At 37.5% G+C, this 19,169-nt stretch overlaps 1 protein-coding gene across 2 annotated transcripts in view; it reads right to left on the reverse strand.

The window, feature by feature from the left end:
* PDE5A (phosphodiesterase 5A, cGMP-specific) overlaps positions 1–19,169 on the reverse strand; it is a 57,154-nt gene that overhangs the window by 31,098 nt on the left and 6,887 nt on the right. For both annotated transcript variants that reach the window (XM_009998567.1, XM_009998566.1), the window contains 5 exons: positions 17,498–18,080; positions 15,934–16,023; positions 3,993–4,064; positions 2,772–2,861; positions 1,739–1,876 (listed from right to left, as the gene is read on the reverse strand). In XM_009998567.1, the coding sequence (XP_009996869.1) occupies positions 1,739–1,876; positions 2,772–2,861; positions 3,993–4,064; positions 15,934–16,023; positions 17,498–18,080 (973 nt within the window). The remainder of the gene's footprint in view (positions 1–1,738; positions 1,877–2,771; positions 2,862–3,992; positions 4,065–15,933; positions 16,024–17,497; positions 18,081–19,169) is intronic.

Below are 19,169 nucleotides of genomic sequence, written 5' to 3' on the forward strand. Positions count from 1 at the left end.
AGCAATGAGCAACAATTCTGCTGAGTTTCCTGACGGATTGAAAACTGAACAGACACTTGCTGCAATGAATCTACTGGATCTTTTTCCAAACCTGCAATTGTACATGTGGTATACAGCCAAGGGCATTCTGCTTTTTGTAGCTGCTCTTGTGCTTCTTTTGTGGTTTATTGATAGAACTGTAGCCATAATCAACCATATCATTACCAGCCTGGTGATCCTAGGGATGATGATACTGTTCTCTATGGGGGTACTGTATGTATACAGTAACACTGCAGGTTCAACTCCTAAAGTGAATGGAACAGTCCATGCTGATGACAACAATTTATTGGCGCCCAACGTGGGGCTCGATTCCACCCCTTATTCCATACCATATATTACATACAGGCTCTGTACCAGCTGTCAAATTAAGGATTCTCTCCCAAAGTCAGATTACCTTGAGGTACATATTGTACTTCACCGTCTTCCATCATTACACACCAGGTATGTCCAGGTCCCTGAGCAAAAGCAATACCCCTGACAGGTTTACCTTTGCCTGAAGCAGGATAGACCCAAACACTTTTACCCAGCAGGTTTCTTTCACATACCACAGGGACTTTATCCCCATCTGCAGTATGTAAAAGGTCTGACTGGGCAGGCCCAGCCCGATTGATGGATCCCCTGGTATTAACTAACCAGGTGGCCTTTGCCAAATTCTTATCCCAGTTTTTTCTAAGAAGAAATGCCTGTATTTAGAAGATGTGCCAAATTTATCTCTCAGCACAGAACTTATTTAACATTGATCCAATTCTAGATCTGCTCTGCTTGGACAGGTGAGGACGTCAGAACCTTTTAAATATATTGACTGATCTCTGTGTTGCTTTTCACACAGCTTTTTTTAACAGCTGAGACACCTAAATGCAGAGAGAAAATAGATTATCTCTGTACTAAAGAGTCAAACTACAGACTGCAAACTCCATGCTGGAGTTTATCTAACTTGAAAGAACAATGAGAATATGTGAATATAAAAATGATGTAAGTGTTCTGTATTCTTGTGTGCAGGAGTGACTCTTCTAAATACAGTGAGAGGTGATCACAAGTGTGTTCTGTGCCACAGAACCTGGAAATGCTCCTCACTTCCAGATCTTAGCATGCCCGTATCCTTTGTGGCAAAGGTAAAATTAGCAATGCCAGTACAAGACTGAGGCATGCAAAATAATATTCTGCTCCTTGTTCTGCAGCCTATTTTCAACAGGAAGGAAATACAGGTGGGCAGATTGCAAAGGAGTTTGTGATTTACTTTGGCAAGCCAGGGTCTTAGGACAGGCCAAGATTCTGTTTAGGTACTCCTCTCATGCATAGATACATAAAAAGTGCTGTCAAAACTGATTCTGCACAGGAAGCAAAGGCCACATTGTTTATCTCCCAGCCTTTTCCTTTTTTCCATCCTACAATGGTAGCCAAGAAAATGAGTTATGAAAGAGTTCAACATTCAAGATTTATGCCATGGAGAGAGCTTAGAGCCATAGATTACTAACCAGAAATGCAAAATGGATGGATAAAATGGTAGTCTGGCCTATACAAAGACTGAAGCCTCCCAAGTCAACACCTAATCTGAGTAGATGCCATCAAAGAGAAGAGAGGGGATGAAAAGGCAACTGAACATAATATGGGTTTGAAATAGTATTGAATCAGAATGGAGGGAAGCCCACAGTGCTCCCAAGGCAAAACCACTTCTGCTTCAGACAAAAAACATACTCACAGTACAATCTTCATCCACTATGAAGATGGTACACCTCTGCACTTGCATGAAGGATATTATAGTGGCAGCTATCTTCTTCAAAATTACTTCCAAAGACTGCTGTTCTTCAAAAATCAGGCTGGCAAGATCAAGAAGCACCTGCGGAAAAGGCCTTTTGTGATTTTTTTTTTTTTTCCTAATTGCAATTTAAACAATAATTACCATTACTGCTGTCTTTGATTCTTCTCCTCGTCCCTGAATCAAGGAAGTCAACATGTATGTCTCTGACCAAAATTAAGTTTGGGGGCTCACACAGACTGCAAGTTAACAGTAAATAAGAGCCAGTTTGACATTTTTGATGGAAGAATAAATAACATAGTTAGCTGTCTTATGTTTTCAGTCAGAGAGACACAATAGGTTTAGGCATTAGCAGTTAATCAAATGAAACATGAGAAAACCAGACAACACAGAGTTAATTATACTTGGAAAACCTGATAGTTTACTATGGCTTATGCGTGCATTCTAAAACCAGTGATATTTAAATTTCTTAAGACTTTTGAACACAGTTACTATCTGATGTAATTCTCACAGCTCCTAATGAACTCATTTGGTGAAAACATTTAGAGACAGTCTGCTGTATTTCAGCGCTGCTGCTGAAGGACTTAGCTGCTCAGATGTGCTCGTATTATATTCCTTTTTCCTCACAAGAAGCATGAAGACAATTCGAAAAGATTATCCGGATTTGTACCCATTTATAAACATTGATAGTCACTTGGAAACTTATGCCTACCAGAAAGTTTTTAAAACGATTGCTGCCTAATTGTTTCTCCCAAACCTTTTCATACCATATATGGCAGGCATATTCACCCACGCTGTAATGTGCTCAGCTACTTGTCAGTGCAGTTAGAGCTTTATCAGAGATATACAGCATGCAATTAGAGTAATTAAAAATAGCCAAGGAACAAATACCATATGAGAAGTATCAGGAGCAGGCACCAGTTACAATCTAACCATTGTAATTTCTGTATTCTTGGGACAAACTTGTTGACCATACCTGATTCCGCCTGTTCTCAAGCAAAGATGTCTCATACAGCTGAGCATTGTGAAGAACAATTCCACAAAATGCCAAATACGCAGCAAAATCCTGAGGACAAATTAACATCAAAACCTCATGAACATAATGTCTTGCAGTATCTTAACTCTATTGAAAGATACGCTACTGCAACATTTTGTTTTCACCTCGAAGTATTAACTGGTATTTTAATGTGATTTTTGGCAACCACACATTCAGAGTTGGTTGGTTTTTTTTCAGTTACTCATAATTTGTTACTTCCTCAAGAATCCCTTCTCCCTTTTTTAAACTCACTATCTTCAGAAGCTTAGCCTGCTAAAGTAGGATTGATATAAGAAGCAGTTCAGAGTAATCAACTCATTTTGCAGCAAAGCATATTTTATTCAGAAAAACTGAGTGCAGACAATCAGCCTTTCTCATTTTGGGGAATTCAGTCTCTTGGAAAGTGGCAATAAAGTTCTGCTAACATTGCAAAAACACTTCCCCCCCCCCTTTGGGAATGGAATTAATTCTGATATCCTGCAGATATTCAGTATGCAATTTGTTTTACAGGGGAAATTTTCAAAGGGGAAGGATGGATTCTGATATTGGTGAAAGTTAAGTCAACTTCTTCAGCCTCAGTGCAGCCTGTTTTTTGCTCTGCCAATCTGAATGTGAAGTCTGGAAAGGTTTGGAAAGCAATGGCAGTGTGAGAATTAGGAGTCAGGGTGCTGTGTGCTCTACTGATTATCTCATATATTGTTCATAATTTATCCACAGCTTTTTCTGTCCTGCAATTGCTATATTGCAGTATATAGTAATACAGTATTTAAAAGTAAGAGAAGTAATACACTATTTAAAAATTAATCACTACACAATTTTTAATGTTTAGAATATGTTTGTTGGGGATGCCAGGCGAATTAGAACCAATTAATCAAAGATTATGTCTATTAAAAGTTACAAAACTGCAAGTTGGTAGAGTAAGCCTGCATTTCAGAGGTGTATGAGAGATACCATCCTGATCCAGAAATTAAACAATTTCACATCCACATTTCTCATGGCCTTATAAAGGAAGAAATCTGCTCTATTACCAGCAATTTTTACTTTTTCTGAGGTATTTAAGTTTTAGTAACTTTATAATTTTTGATCCGTGTGAAAAGTAGTAAGATATACATGCCCCATTCCCTTATGAACATAGAAAGGATGTATGTCCAGCTTTTATACCTTTTCATCTTGTTCAGTGAAAGTTCCACCAATTCCAGATTTCTTATTGATTGCTTGAGCCACACCAACAACCTAGTGTATTAAAAATGGAGTAATTAGACAATTTTTAGGAGTCTGTAATTGGATCCTATTTCAAGACATATTTATAGAAGTTAAATTATCATTCCAGGTATTCATTTGGTTGACCTTTGGATAGCAGAAGATAAATATAAGCTGCTTTTTTTTTTCTAATTTATTCATATTACAAATAGCTGAGCATAAGCCAGAAATATGCACAAAAATAACTGACATGAGTCCTGGTTGCTCTTTTGAAGAGGGGTTGATTTGATGCAAAATTGATTCTATACACTGGAACAACCATCTCCCAGATAGACAACAGCAGTTCATGCTTCTGCAGTCAGAAGCCAGACCACGTAACAGCTCTCCCTAAAGTAGAAATGTAGCCTGTTAGCTCTGACAAAATTTGCAAAGCATAACCTCGTTACTGGATCTAGAGTTGGGCCACAGTGATCTTTTTGCACTTTGTGTCTCTCTGAACCTAACCAGATTAATTTACATCTGCTGAAAAATAGTATACAAAGGTTGTGTTCCTGCCAGACTTAAGTTTGTTATTCAATCAGTACATTTTTAAAGGTAGGCTTTTGCTAAGATCACATTAGAATCATAGAATCATAGAATGGTTTGGGTTGGAAGGGACCTTAGATATCATCAGGTTCCAAACCCCCTGCATGGTCAGGGACACCTTGCACTAGATCAGGCTGCTCAGACCCCATCCAACCTGGCCTTGAACACTTCCATGGATGGAGCTTCCACAACTTCTCTGGGCAGCCTGTTCCAGTGTCTCACCACCCTCACGCTAAATTTCCTCCTGATCTCTAACCTAAATCACTCTTATTTCAGTTTAAAACCATTAATCCTTGTCCTCTCACTACAAGCCCTTGTGACAAGCCCCTCCCCAGCTTTCCTGTAGGTCCCCTTCAGGTACTGGAAGGCTGCTGTAAGGTTCCCCTGGAGCCTTCTCTTCTCTAGGCTGAACAACCCCAATTTCCTCAGCCTGTCCTCATAAGAGAGGTGCTCCTGCCCTCGGGTTATTTTTGTGGCCCTCCTCTGGACACGTTCCAACAGGTCCACATCTTTCTTGTGTTGGGAGCTCCAGAGCTGGACACAGTATTCCATGTGAGGTCTCACCAGGGCAGAGCAGAGGGGCAGAACCACCTCTCTCGATCTGCTGGCCACACTTCTTTTGATGCAGCCCAGGATGCAGTTGGTCCTCTGGGCTGCAATTGCACATTGGTGCAATTAAACCAGCACTAAGAAGAGATATTTTGTTATGCTTCAGCTGGAAGTTAGACTGTCCTTCTTGCCAAGATATGCTCACCATTTTTTATTATTTTCCCTATAGAGCAGCTCAGGAGGTAGGGAAGAATCCTGGTTTACATGTAAACAAGCTAAACAAAATAATAAAGAGTCATTCTCAGGTTCTGCAGGACATCTCCAATGGAACTAAGAACAAAACCCATATGCCCTGATCAACATTAAAGGCTTTACATTAAGTAGGTATTTCTGCTTTTCAATGAACTACGTAGTAGGATCACCAGCCAAGAGGTTTCATAAATTCAGGCTGCCCCCATAAGTCCATCAGTGCATAGATAGTAACAAGGAGGGTTTACATAAACTAGAAAAAAAACTACTATGATTTATGAAATAAAGACATAACAGACCAGCTCCATTTACTTCCTTTGTTGGCTTGTCTCCTTTTGCATTTAAGTGGAAGAAAATGGAATCTGTGTAAAAAACAACCAAGCCAGATTACATGTCTAGTTTTATTCTTACAACATTCTGTCTAAATAATGTTCAATTTCAGATTATGCTTTTTTTAGTATAGAAACAATATGTGATAATATTTGATTTCAAGTTTCTGGACATAATTCCATTAATTGTGAGATTAAAACATGACTTCTTACAAAACAGAATATGGTCCTTTTGAGGACAGTCAATTAAAGTTCAAGCTACTGGTGCTTTTGTAACTTTCTACATAGAGGATAGCCAATAAACATGATTTCTGAATACAGGATGTTGGTTTAGATTAATAAATAAAGAAATACAGGTCCACATCTTTCTTGTGTTGGGAGCTCCAGAGCTGGACACAGTATTCCATGTGAGGTCTCACCAGGGCAGAGCAGAGGGGCAGAACCACCTCTCTCGATCTGCTGGCCACACTTCTTTTGATGCAGCCCAGGATGCAGTTGGTCCTCTGGGCTGCAATTGCACATTGGTGCAATTAAACCAGCACTAAGAAGAGATATTTTGTTATGCTTCAGCTGGAAGTTAGACTGTCCTTCTTGCCAAGATATGCTCACCATTTTTTATTATTTTCCCTATAGAGCAGCTCAGGAGGTAGGGAAGAATCCTGGTTTACATGTAAACAAGCTAAACAAAATAATAAAGAGTCATTCTCAGGTTCTGCAGGACATCTCCAATGGAACTAAGAACAAAACCCATATGCCCTGATCAACATTAAAGGCTTTACATTAAGTAGGTATTTCTGCTTTTCAATGAACTACGTAGTAGGATCACCAGCCAAGAGGTTTCATAAATTCAGGCTGCCCCCATAAGTCCATCAGTGCATAGATAGTAACAAGGAGGGTTTACATAAACTAGAAAAAAAACTACTATGATTTATGAAATAAAGACATAACAGACCAGCTCCATTTACTTCCTTTGTTGGCTTGTCTCCTTTTGCATTTAAGTGGAAGAAAATGGAATCTGTGTAAAAAACAACCAAGCCAGATTACATGTCTAGTTTTATTCTTACAACATTCTGTCTAAATAATGTTCAATTTCAGATTATGCTTTTTTTAGTATAGAAACAATATGTGATAATATTTGATTTCAAGTTTCTGGACATAATTCCATTAATTGTGAGATTAAAACATGACTTCTTACAAAACAGAATATGGTCCTTTTGAGGACAGTCAATTAAAGTTCAAGCTACTGGTGCTTTTGTAACTTTCTACATAGAGGATAGCCAATAAACATGATTTCTGAATACAGGATGTTGGTTTAGATTAATAAATAAAGAAATAGCTAAATAAATAAATAAATACATGTGAGAGAACAATACAGCTGATTAAGCATGATGCTATTGTTACTGCCAGTCTTTGTGGAGTTCAGTTCTGCATACTGGAGAGAGCCTCCCAGGAAACCAATCTGCACTCCAAACATGAGAACTCCTTACAGATATTGAAGTGGAATTCAGATTTTTGCTTAGTACTGATTCCAGTTTGTAATGGAGGCTCTGACTGTGACATTTTGGAGAAATGAAACTGTGTGGTTACTTTGGACTTATTCTTACATATTCAACATAGATGTCTTCTCTGGTAAAAACAGATCTCTTGGATCTGTTTTTCAGAGCCCAATGGAAACAAGAGAATTTAAAGAGACCTTCAGACAAATCAGTATGAAGAGAAAGTAAGCATTTCATTAAAAAATGAATTCACTGGGATAATGCTTCTGTACATTCCCCACAGCAGTTATTCAATCTGTGTACTGGCAGGGATCATTTTGTCCTGTAAACTAGTTTTAAAATTCTTCTGGATTCTGTGCTTATCCTTGTACTTCCATGTAAATTAACTACGTAATTTTGCAGCACAGTAAAACTGGAAGGCTTTCAGAAGGAGAGATGGGTCAATTTTAGTTGAGATACTTCTGACTTCCAGTGTTGATAAGGTGAAAATAAGAGGGGTTTTTAACTCAAATACTTTATCATTCCATTAAAAAAGATTATTTATTTTTATTATTACACTACACATGACCAATGCACACTCTTGTTCTCTGTTAAACCAAATTATTTCTTTAATAAATGTTTCCACTCCTTTTGAGACTGTGCTTAAAAAAAAATGAAGGAAGTATAGTCTCCTTGATTTGTGAAGTAAAACATATTTTGACTGTTAGAGAGTAATACAGGTGTCTGTAAATTGGTAGGTAGAGCAGGAGCTATAAGGTGGTGAACCCAGTGCTGTTTATCAGGATGTATGAGATAGGTACCAAAGTAGATGACCTTCTGAGCAAAGTGCCAAGGGGAGGGTGGGGACAATGACGTCTGAAGCATTGCTTATTTACCCAGAAATTAAGTCCACTGTTTATGGTATCAAGCTTAAAAGCCACTTACAACATCTGGAATAGATCTAGGTTAAGGCAGAGCTTAAAGAGAGGAGTTGTGCCACAGCAAAAGGTAGGAGAGGGAGGCTGGAAACTGGGAGGAGCTTGAAGTCACTCACTAAATCCCTGCACTTCCCTACAGTTAGACTGTTCACATGTTTAAGTGGCTGGATCTCATCTTCTGCTAAACTCAATAAATCTGCTGTGTAGTAAACTTGGAGGCTAGAATGTGCGAGCACAGATGAAGCCTGCCTAGCTGAGTACAATAACATGAAAGAGTATGTGGTAAGAAGCCTCAAAGTACATGCAATGCTTTTGATTTTCTGCAGATTTTTTGGCACACAACAAATGACTGACAAATCTACAAATAACTTCCTTTTGAGATCCAAGTAGTGTAAAACCAGTGCAATGTGTTAATGATGGTATTTTTTTCTTCTTGCTTTTTTGGGATACACAGCATCAGAAGAAAACTGTGGTGTGCATGTTTAAAAAGTTGTGTTTTAACTGTTTTAACTGTTAATAATTAAATTTGTAAATGCTAAACTGATGAAAGGCAGTTTTATTTTTGTATTGGAAAAGAAGACAATTTACTGTCTCTCAGCCTAGCATTCCCTAAATACTGATGTTACAAATAAGGTCATTGTTCTGCATCATGAATCACTGCCAATTGTGGGCTCAAAAATGTCTGTCTGAAGTAAAGCTGAGCTGGCAGCTTTATTCCATACAACGCAGTTTTTCCCACAGTCAACTTCTCATTTACTTCAGTGAGGAATATTCCTTGTCCAGTGAACTTTCATACTGTAACAATAATGTACAACTAGTTTTAAGTACTTCTATAGCAGACTTTTGAATAGTAAGCAAATCCTTTAACCAGTCAATAAGCTTTTATGTTAACCTACATGTGCAGACACTAATGGTTAGGCCTTTTCTCTTACCACTGTCTTCTGTATTTCTTTTTTTTTTCTTCCAGTTTTGATCGAGCATGAGCTAAGACAACTTTAATGAGGCCAGCAGCTTTCAAAAGCATCCAAAATGTGAGTACTTTGATCTTGTGTGAACACCTCCCCTCTTTGAAAGGAAAGTCTATTTAAAAAAGCTATATGAAAACAGTAAAAGGACCATATTAGTATAGCAAGAAGACAATTTATGCTCCCTTTATTAGCACTGCAGGTTTCTGTTACATTAACACATGTTCCAAGAGAAATGGTCATTTTTAGATCTTTGTTAAAGTCTTTCAAGAAAAGCTTTTAACTGAAGAGGGAGGGAGTAACAAGGAGAATAAACCTACCAAAACTTCATGGTTGTCTTGATATTGACAAAAATTCTGTGCAGATGCAAACCTATTGCTGTTGTTGTACCAGTGGCATTCTAAGCTTTTAGAGACAACCCTGTAGTATGTGTTTTTGTGGTTTTTTTTCATATAAAAGAAACAGTTTTAGGAATTAAACTGGTCCAAATCCTGGCCTCATTTATATCTGTAGAAATTTCAATGAACTTCACTAAATTCTGTAGAATGTGGTGTAGAGACAATAATGAGAAAAACCTCAGATATTATTTAGCCATTGGAATCTTGCCTGCAACCAGGTAATTAGGAGAAGATGTAGGAAACTCAAGAGGATCTGTTCCTGTTACTAAAGTAATTACATCATTAGGACAAAAGTAAATAATGTGGTAGCATTTTGGGCCATGGAGAATTTATGTCTGCATTTTAGAGAATACTAAGCACAGTATGAAACACAAATCCTCATTTTTAAAGCTTTCTATAAACAAATCTGAAATCTGTGATCTCCAGCTGGGAGTTAGGTTCGCACCAGCAGAAAAATGGAATCACAGGTGACTTAACTGCTCTCAGCTCAGCTATACAGAAAACTTACCCAGGTAACAGGTGCATTAAAAGTGTGAAATCTTTGTGGCGATAAAAAAGACACATCTGAGATAAAGCTAATACTCTGTAAAGCTTTGAGATAACTGTAAAAAAATTACAGTCCACTCAAACACTTGCTCATGAAAGCAGTCTTCCAATCTAACACAAAAGTGGGTTTTAAGTTACTTAGGCACAATCTTTTATATGTCTTTAATTCTCTACCAGGCAGGCACCAAATGAACTTTTTTGCAAGTTGAGTCCTGTAGCAATAAACCAAAGATATATATGTTTGATTTCTTGCCACTCTTCTACTATGCCTACAGAATTCTCCTGCATATTTCTTGGTCACCCAAGATAAAACTAGTAGGAAAGACGGGTTAAAAACAGCTATGAAGGGGATGACCACTAGAAAAGCTCAAGTTAGTACTCTGGACTGAAGAAAACCAAGATTAAGGGAGAGGAAAGACTGAAGTAATCAGTATCTGCTTATACTTTGATACCTCTGAGATGATGGCCTAATTCCTAAAGTAACCAGTGCTGACCAGGTAGATGGGATTATGGAACAAGGTATATCTAAGTAGTCATGCAGTTCCTAACTAGACCAAACATCCAGGTTTGCTGTATTGAAAGCTCTTGAGGGGTGGGCAGAGAGGAACAAGGTATATGTAAAGGATCTTGTTGGTCCAGCTTTCTTTAAAATCAGCTGGAAAATTTCTTCTTGGATCAGAAACCAAGTACTTTCTTATTTTCCATTGAGATCAGATAAAATAGATATGCACCATGAAGACAAAAAGCAGTTTTGATTATGGAATTTTTCTCTTATTATCTGTCCCAAAAAGCAGGAAAAACCCCTCCAACAATTAATAAGTCAATATCCATACCTGTTTTACCACATCTGAACACAGATTTCCTAATTGTATTCTTGCAACACAGGTAATCTTCCAGTGCTGCAAGTTGTTCTGTAACCTTTCTTTTTGATCTGTACCGGTTTTCCCTGGTTTTAATAAAGCCTGATCCACGTTACAGGGAGATTTCTTCCAATTATCAGAGAGCTTTTCTTGCAATAGCTGACTCCTGCCTTTAAAAGTAGCAGGATACTTAAGAGTATTTCCCTGTAGATGACGACTAATTATTTCAGGGCTGATGACTGTGCTCTGCATTTTGCCTGGATTGTTTCATGCTGCAATTTTTTGTGCATTAAGATTGTGAAAGCTCTTCCAGCTCTACAGGCAGCTAGTGCCCTTTGTAGTTGGTTCTTATTTTAGCTGACTTTAAAATATAATAATATAATTCTGCTTCCTAAGGAGATACTTTTTAAAATTTACTTTGCTGGCACTTGAAGAAAAATTACATTAAACAAAAAAAAATGGTAACAGGATTTAAAATAATGGTATAAGTTTAAAATAATGGTATCGTTTCAAAGATGGCACCATATCTTCCTGAAACCAGCCTAAGTGGTTTTAGCCTTAGTTCACTCTGCTGGTCTTGGAGAGGTTTGATTCAGGCTTTATATTATCCTGCAGGGACACAACTGTATTTATTTCATTTATAATCAATGAAACTTAACAGATCCATCATTCATGCCAGCAGTAGTCTGCATGATTTCCAGCAGTCTAGCTACTATAACACATCTCAGAATAAGCTGAAAATCCTCCCAAGAAGCAAACTACTGATCTCCATAATCCTGCAGCAAGACTGCTACTGGAACTTGAGTTAGTTTGTTTAAAGTTAGCTTGGCTAGATCTACACTATACAGCAGTGTCTACTATGTAATAAACCTGGAATGTTCTCTGTGGGAGAAAATAACTGGGCTGGCTAACAAGAACATGCCTGGGCACATTTTACATGATGAAATTCAAGAGGATATTTTCAGAGGCTATTGTAAATAGAGCAGCACCCCTGATTAATTTTCTTTCCCTTGTCTTGTGTCACTGGGAAGCTCTTCCCGACAAACTAAACAATTGGAGTAAGCATTGCCAGAATAAAACATTTCCCTAGCCAATTAGTAGGAAGTTCAGTTTTCCATTCTCAGAGCCTTGGAGAAGGTCTCAGTTAATTCAGCTAAAAGTTCCCATGTGAGAAAATCCTACAGATTTTAGTAGAAATGAAACTGAAATAGAATTTTATGGAAATTATTTTGCAGGGCTGAAAGACAGAAATGCAGAAATAACAGAAAATAATGTCATTCCTGTAGATGTTCTGTGGCAACTGAGATAACTCTGGCCTCAGAGACCATCCATTCTACAGAAATTCCAAACCAGGTAGAGAGCTGTACTGAGTCTTCTATCAGTTCTGGGCAACTCCACAGGTTGTTTTAAGCAAAGGACTTCCATTCCCTATTAATTTCTGTCAGATTTTCTCCAAATGACTGTTTACAAATGTCTACAAAACCAGATGGAAAAATCTGAGCTGCTAATTATTTGCAAAAACTTCTGGAGTCCTTTTTCTGGATCTCCAAATCCAAAAGCAAACACAATTAAAAGAAAGTGCCACTGCATTTACTGACTTTATTACAGGAAGGCAAATCAGTACAGTATGAAGCTTCTGAAAAACTAAAGGTTTAAGGACACACCAGGAATGAAAAGCTGCTTTTTTGAGCTACACAATGCTGACCTGCCACAACCCGAGGCGTTCTGCCAGTAGTGGTAAAACCATGGTTTCTGTAAAAACCCTGTAGCACTGAAATGGTTGGTGTTTAGCTACAGCTAAAGCCTGTGGCCAGCAATACCAGTTTCTTCTTGCAAAAGAAATAACCATGCTAACTCTGTGGTACCAGCTGGCTAATACTAACTTTTCATTGGTGGATTTTGTACCACTGAGGATAAAAATTCAGTTTGGTTGGAAAGCTTTGATGTGTTCTCTGATACACACAGATAATACAAGTAGCAAGTCTTAACATACTGATGACAACAGAACTGTATAGTTACATGCTCTTACAGAAGAATCACCAGAAGAGAAAATCTTTCAGGATCAAAATGGAATCTTTGCTATGGCTTTACATTCACCTTCTGACAAATTTAAATACAGGAATAGATTATTAACTGATTTGATTTAGAACTATTTTTTCTTTTTAAGTAGAACACAGTTCAGTATACCCAAGGCCTTTCTTCCTCCTTGTCTTCTTGAATGGTGATAATCAGCAAATGATAGAGAGCCCGGCATGCCAGGAAGCATCCTGTGGCAATACGTTTGTCATATGATGTGAGGGAAAGAATTTCTGTTTAGTTATTAGAAATTGTGCAGCAGGGGGTTACAGATATCAGAACTTCATCCAAAGCCCTGAAGGCAGATGCAAAGCTTGGTCAGTTTGCATTTGTAATTGCATAGGAAAATGAGAACTCTGCATCAAGCAAGCATCTGTGATCTGACCTTAAAGGACAGAATCAGCAGAATTTTCTGCATCTGAAAGGCGATGTTTCTGTCGCATTTCTCTCAACAAGAATAGGTTGAATAGGGCATAGAGAAAGTTCTTTTACTATTAAGTGAACATAATTCCATTATTCGTGCACTTCTGTGCAGAGGTAAAGTCCCCTTATTGCACTGCTTTTTTCCCTTACCGTTACTAGTTCCTGGGTCCTTTTTATGAGCTCTTCTTTGAATCAAATGGTTTTCTTTTAATCTATGGAATTTCTTACTAGCTGTTGTTTTTAAGTGAGACTTTGGTTTCTCACATGCCTCATGGAAATATAGGCAAGTGTGAAAAACATCTACTGGAAAAATCTCCATACCTCAGCAGGCCCAGAGGATTTAATAATCAGCATGAGATTTTCTTCCACTCAATTACTGACTCTTTTGTTTAAAAAAAATAGTACTAATACTAAGCAAGCAAACAGAAACCCCCAGTTGGTTCTCTTTCTCAGTGTTTATTTTTGGACATCTTCCAGAACTGTCTTTTGACTGTGGCTGCTGACATCCCAGGCTAAGGCAGCATTCACTAGCCTCAATATTATTAGAGGGGTTCTGGGGGCAGTATTCTGGTTTTGTTGTTTTGGGTGTTGTTGGGTTTTTTTTAAAGCAGAAAAGCAGCAGAATGCAAATGGCAAATTAAGGACTGATTCAGAGTCCAAAATCTGCCCAGAAACATGTCAGCCATGTGTTATGGTGAAAGGGACAAAAACCTTCTGGTAGAATGAGAAAAAAAGTAAAAAGTGCTTTTCTTTCCTATAAGAAATCTTATGGTTTAGCCCCTTCAAATAATTGCATATGAGTAAGCGTAACACTCTCCTCCAACTTCAGGTTGGCTGAACATTTCCAAATAAACAAATTCCTGCTTCATTTCCACTTGCTGATGCACTTAGGAGTAGAAAGCTAGCTGAAGACACGGCCAATTGCAGGTTTATTCAGCCTGTAAGTCATGGTGTATTGGACCAACAGACTACATACAGCTCTTACTCCTCCCTCCACCTACCAGCAGGACCCATTGAGAAGTAAGCACTTTAAATGCTCTGTGGCCAGCACGATTTTGTAATTCATTTCTGATCCAAATTACAGAGAGCACAGCATTTTTTCCATTCAACAAAATGAAAATGAGATGGCTTGGGTGACATTTAAAGCCTTGCATTAGCCTAACATGAACCACTGGTCCCTGACAGCTCTTCACACAACATCTGCTTTGCTCATCAGCTGGCCCAGGGCCAGCAATGGATGCTGTCAGTTAGAAAGGGGAAGACTTCTAAGTAGGAGTGGGAGTAGGAAAGGATCAAATGCTGTCCTGTCCTTGGAAGAACTGAAAAGAATATTTTAAACCAAAAGTAGAAGTAGATGAAGAAAGGAAATCCTGTCTGATCACCTGGGTCAGCCAGAGTAAGATTCAACAAAGAAGTTAAATCAAGAGTTCAATCAACTTATTTAATAGATAAATAAAAGATTCAGTGCAGTAAGAGTCAAGGTGACACATTCCATAAGAGGGATACATAATGGAGGAGCAAGAAACAGAAGGTATGATGTCTTTAAACCAATGTGGGCAGCCTCTCTTTTTGGAGTTAGAGCTTTCTGGAACTGTAAATGCTCTGAAAAACAAAGGAATTACATGAGAGAAATTCTCTATCTTAAAGCTCTTGCACAGAGAGCCTTACACTTTTTGAGTTTTCTAAGAACTGGTGATGTGGCTGCAGGCTACATTACATTCAGGATCAAAAAAAAATACAAACTTACTTTACTTACTCCCTAAGTAAAACAGTGGACCTCACTTCATTGACTTTCACTGACTTCACTGAATTCACTTTTCAACTACACAGTGCAAGAAGACATCATTAGTCCATAATAAGAATTTTCCCTACTGCAGTAGCATCAGACAGGAAGAGAACTTCTGTGAGAAGTAGCATAGGTGGAAAATGCACACAAGAGTTAAATGAGCAGTTTCACATTGTTCTAAATTAGAAGTGATTGAAGTTACATTACTTTTGGATGGTTTCCTGAATTACACTGACACCAGGTATTTTTCAATGCATGTTATTAAGGACTTAACATATTTCTTATTTTATTATTTATAAGCTGAGTTAACAGAATGTAAAAAAAACAGCCTTGTAGACAATGGTAAAACCCAATTTGTGTCCTCTGAAGAAAATAACGTAGACACAAGCTAAGTGGAGATACGCTAACTCTTAATTGCAATCTGAGCATGCAGTAAGTGTGCAGAGAACTTTAGTGCTGGGACATACCTAGTACAGAAATCAGGAACAGCACTTCTATAGTTAAATCTTATATCCTACTTCTGCATCTGGGATTAAACTCTTCTTGACAATTCCCTTTGGCTTACATTACTGAACTAGATAAGATAAAATTGAAGTCAAAGCAAACATAAGCAGTCTTTTTTAAAAAGAGATGTAAGATACTGCCTACCAGCTAATAAAAATTTAAAGCATTAGCATAGCTGAAAACAGTATTACATAAAATTATCCCAATACTGCAACTTACCTCTTCCCTATGATTCTTTATTGGCATACAGAGAATACTCTGAGTCTTATACCCTGTGATCTGGTCAACTTCTGCATTGAACCTTGGATCCTGATTTTAAAAAAAGCACAAAACAAAAAACCACCAAGATTATTTGACTGCTTGCCTAAAGACCAGTTCTTTTTCTTCTCTGGTTTACAGGTTAATGAAAGTCCAATATTTGCCTGAAATGTTAAAGGTTCCATAACTAGCTAATATTTAAATAAAGTTGTTACTATCAGTGTGTTAAAACAACAACAAAAAAGTATGTGGAACATGAGTGCTTGTGGATAAATACAACTGCCAGAAAGAACCAAAAAACCCCAAATGTTAGAAGCCTTTCTTGAGGCTAGACCACCATTATCATAAATGTATACATGGACTAACCATTCTTAGTATAGCTTTTATAATCAAGAAGAAATTACAGAAATATACTAAAAGCCATATGGCCACAGAGAAACAAAGTTTCATTAATGTGGTTCATGTTTCTGCTTTTACCAGGGATTGCTTGTTGCATTTTTTCAGCTGAATAATGTTGTAAAACTGATTTTTAAAAATCTTACAAAAATAAATCAGACTGTTTTTAAGGGCTGCTGTTCTTTCTCTAGTAATTGATTTCAAGTTGAGCATGATAGACCCAATTCAAGAATGAACTTTTAAACTGTAAGGACAGGTGATGTCCCACTGGAAACGTGCTTAGCCTATGTTTACGAGGCAGCAAACAAGTGTTTGTTGAAAAGGAAACCATCTGAAATTAAAATGTTCTTTTTTGCTTCAGAAATACATCAACTCAGGAATGCTATCTAATTCGGTAACATGTTCAGATTAACTGAGATAATCAAGCCAAAGCAGTTATTTTCAGCTCTGTCTGCCTTTATTAATTAGCTGATTAATAATTTATTAATTAAATTTTCCATCATTCAAACCACAAAATCAGCATACCCAAAGAGACTGGAATAAAGAAATGTCCACTCACATTGCTGAACTCCCTTCCTGTTTTGATCTGGCCTTGTATTAAATAACTGAAATCACAAAGTATCATTTCATTTGGGAGGCCTCCATACAGTTCAAACCCTCATCTCATTCTTGTTCACTCAGCTCCTACTTTTGTGCCTCGGATATGATAAAAATTCTCCCAAGTATTTTTAGTCATAGGACTCCAGTTTTGCAGACAATTACAATTTCATTCATTTTGTAGTAGAAGTATCCTATATCCTTACACAAGGTGAAATGTCAACATTCAAGAATCCAAACCTAGGAATGCAATTATTGGTCTACACATAGCTGGTTAAGATGGGGCTGCTATTGGACTGCTAATGTTAAACTTACATAATTTATTTTGATGTTAGTATTCCACTAGTATTAGTCACAGCTACATGTTTCTGTATAACCATGTATCTATCATACATGTATTATAACCAAAAAAGTGGTGCCACACTTGTATCTTGACTGGGTTAAGTTAATATAAAATGGCAATATTACAACAGCTGATAATATGGCTTTTTCTCTTTTCAAGAGTTGTCCAAGGTAAGTTTTCTTGGTTTACCTCATAGGCATTCTTGATGTTCAGAGGCTGGCCAATCGCTGCTACGTGACCCACAATGCCCTTGTTCCACTCCAGGCGAATGCAGTTATTGGAAGCTTCTTCCAGGGTGGAACCTTCTGCCACATCAAACAGCCTGCTTACAAGAAACTTCTCATTAGAGCTATCCTCACAGACCAAGAACAGGGAGTAGCGATCAGCTGCTATAAGCTCATGGATATGTAGGAAAATTTTATGGCAAAGCGCTGTGACATCTAAGTGACTAGAAATATCTTTCACAAGTTCTAGCAGTCTTGAGCACTGATCCCCTGCGCTGGTCTCAATTTTTGGAGATTGCAGAGGCATCTGTTCCTTCCTTTCAGAGTCGGAGAGGAAGCTCACTGCTCCTACTGAGTCCTTGACAAAAATAGGCCTTAAGGGTCTGTCAAATTCAGAAGCAGAGATTTTCCTTGCTGGCGTCCCAGAGTTGGTGGTCTCAGCACAGGCAGGCTGGTGACAAGCACAGGATTCACTCTGGGACTTGGTTCCCTCCTTGCAGACTGGGATGGTATGAACTCTCTCAGCAAACCATGCATTAACCATTTCTCTGTAAAACAAAAAGAAAAATACAGTCAATTATGTAAATTAAAAATCCTCAGGAACTAATACATATTTGAACTGACACAGCAAAGAGGATAACTTTAAACTGCTTCATACAGTGGATGTGAATGCACCTTTAGTGTATTATTTCTTAAATTTTATGCAGCACTTAGCCTAGATTAAGCAGTAATATTTTATGCCCCATAAAAAGGACGCTATTTCTGACTAGAGGAAATACCTGAATAGGGCAGAGGAAGAATGCTTACACTGTGGCTTTCAGAATAGAGAAGATCAGAAGTTTACATCATAATGTTGTGCTTAAAAGTTCTGGTGCTTCCCATTCTTAAGATTTGGATTTCAGTGTAAGATGTATATATATTCATATCAAGACAAAACTTTCTGCTCTAATTCTGCTCTTCTAGGCCATTCCTAACTTTAAAAAAGATTATTTTTAACTTTAATTTTGTCAAATCACCTATCTATTTGACGTAATTTTGACATCCTGTTTTTATGTTGCTTATTCACTATTTTTAAATTAATTTCCCCTGCTCTCTCAGAGTTAATGAAAAATGCTGTTTTGACTCAAAGCACAAAAGTTTTGCTTAAAAATTGTCAGAAAGAAACAATATTTCTAATTCAACCCCCCTGAAAAGAATGACAGACTGTCTTCATGCATCTCTCCTATTTCCTTTGCTTGCAAAAAAACCTCATTGTCTAACAACCCAAAATACTGAATATTTCTAAGAGTTTTCCATTAATTAAAAATGTCATGCATCTCTAGTATTTAACTATTTCTCAAATTAACTTAGCACTAGAACGCCAACGCTAAGTGTCTGCACTAAATACAGCATATCTTGAATTATCCATAAGCAGACATATAATCAATAACATGAGTATAGTTTTTCTTATCACTATAGTTTTTTCTTGTCCAAAATCTGTTGAGTTTTGGTTTTGGTTTGGTTTTTTTAATACAGGGCTTTTTATTTCATTTACTCAATGCCAAAGATTCCTCAGAGCACGTGATCTGGTCTCAGAATAAAAGGGGTTTTTTCTGCATTACATAATGTATGGGCCTACAAACAGCAAAAATCCTATT

This window comes from Chaetura pelagica, unplaced genomic scaffold (assembly GCF_000747805.2).
Source record: "Chaetura pelagica isolate M959 unplaced genomic scaffold, ChaPel_1.0 scaffold176, whole genome shotgun sequence".
Taxonomy (NCBI): Eukaryota; Metazoa; Chordata; class Aves; order Apodiformes; family Apodidae; genus Chaetura; species Chaetura pelagica.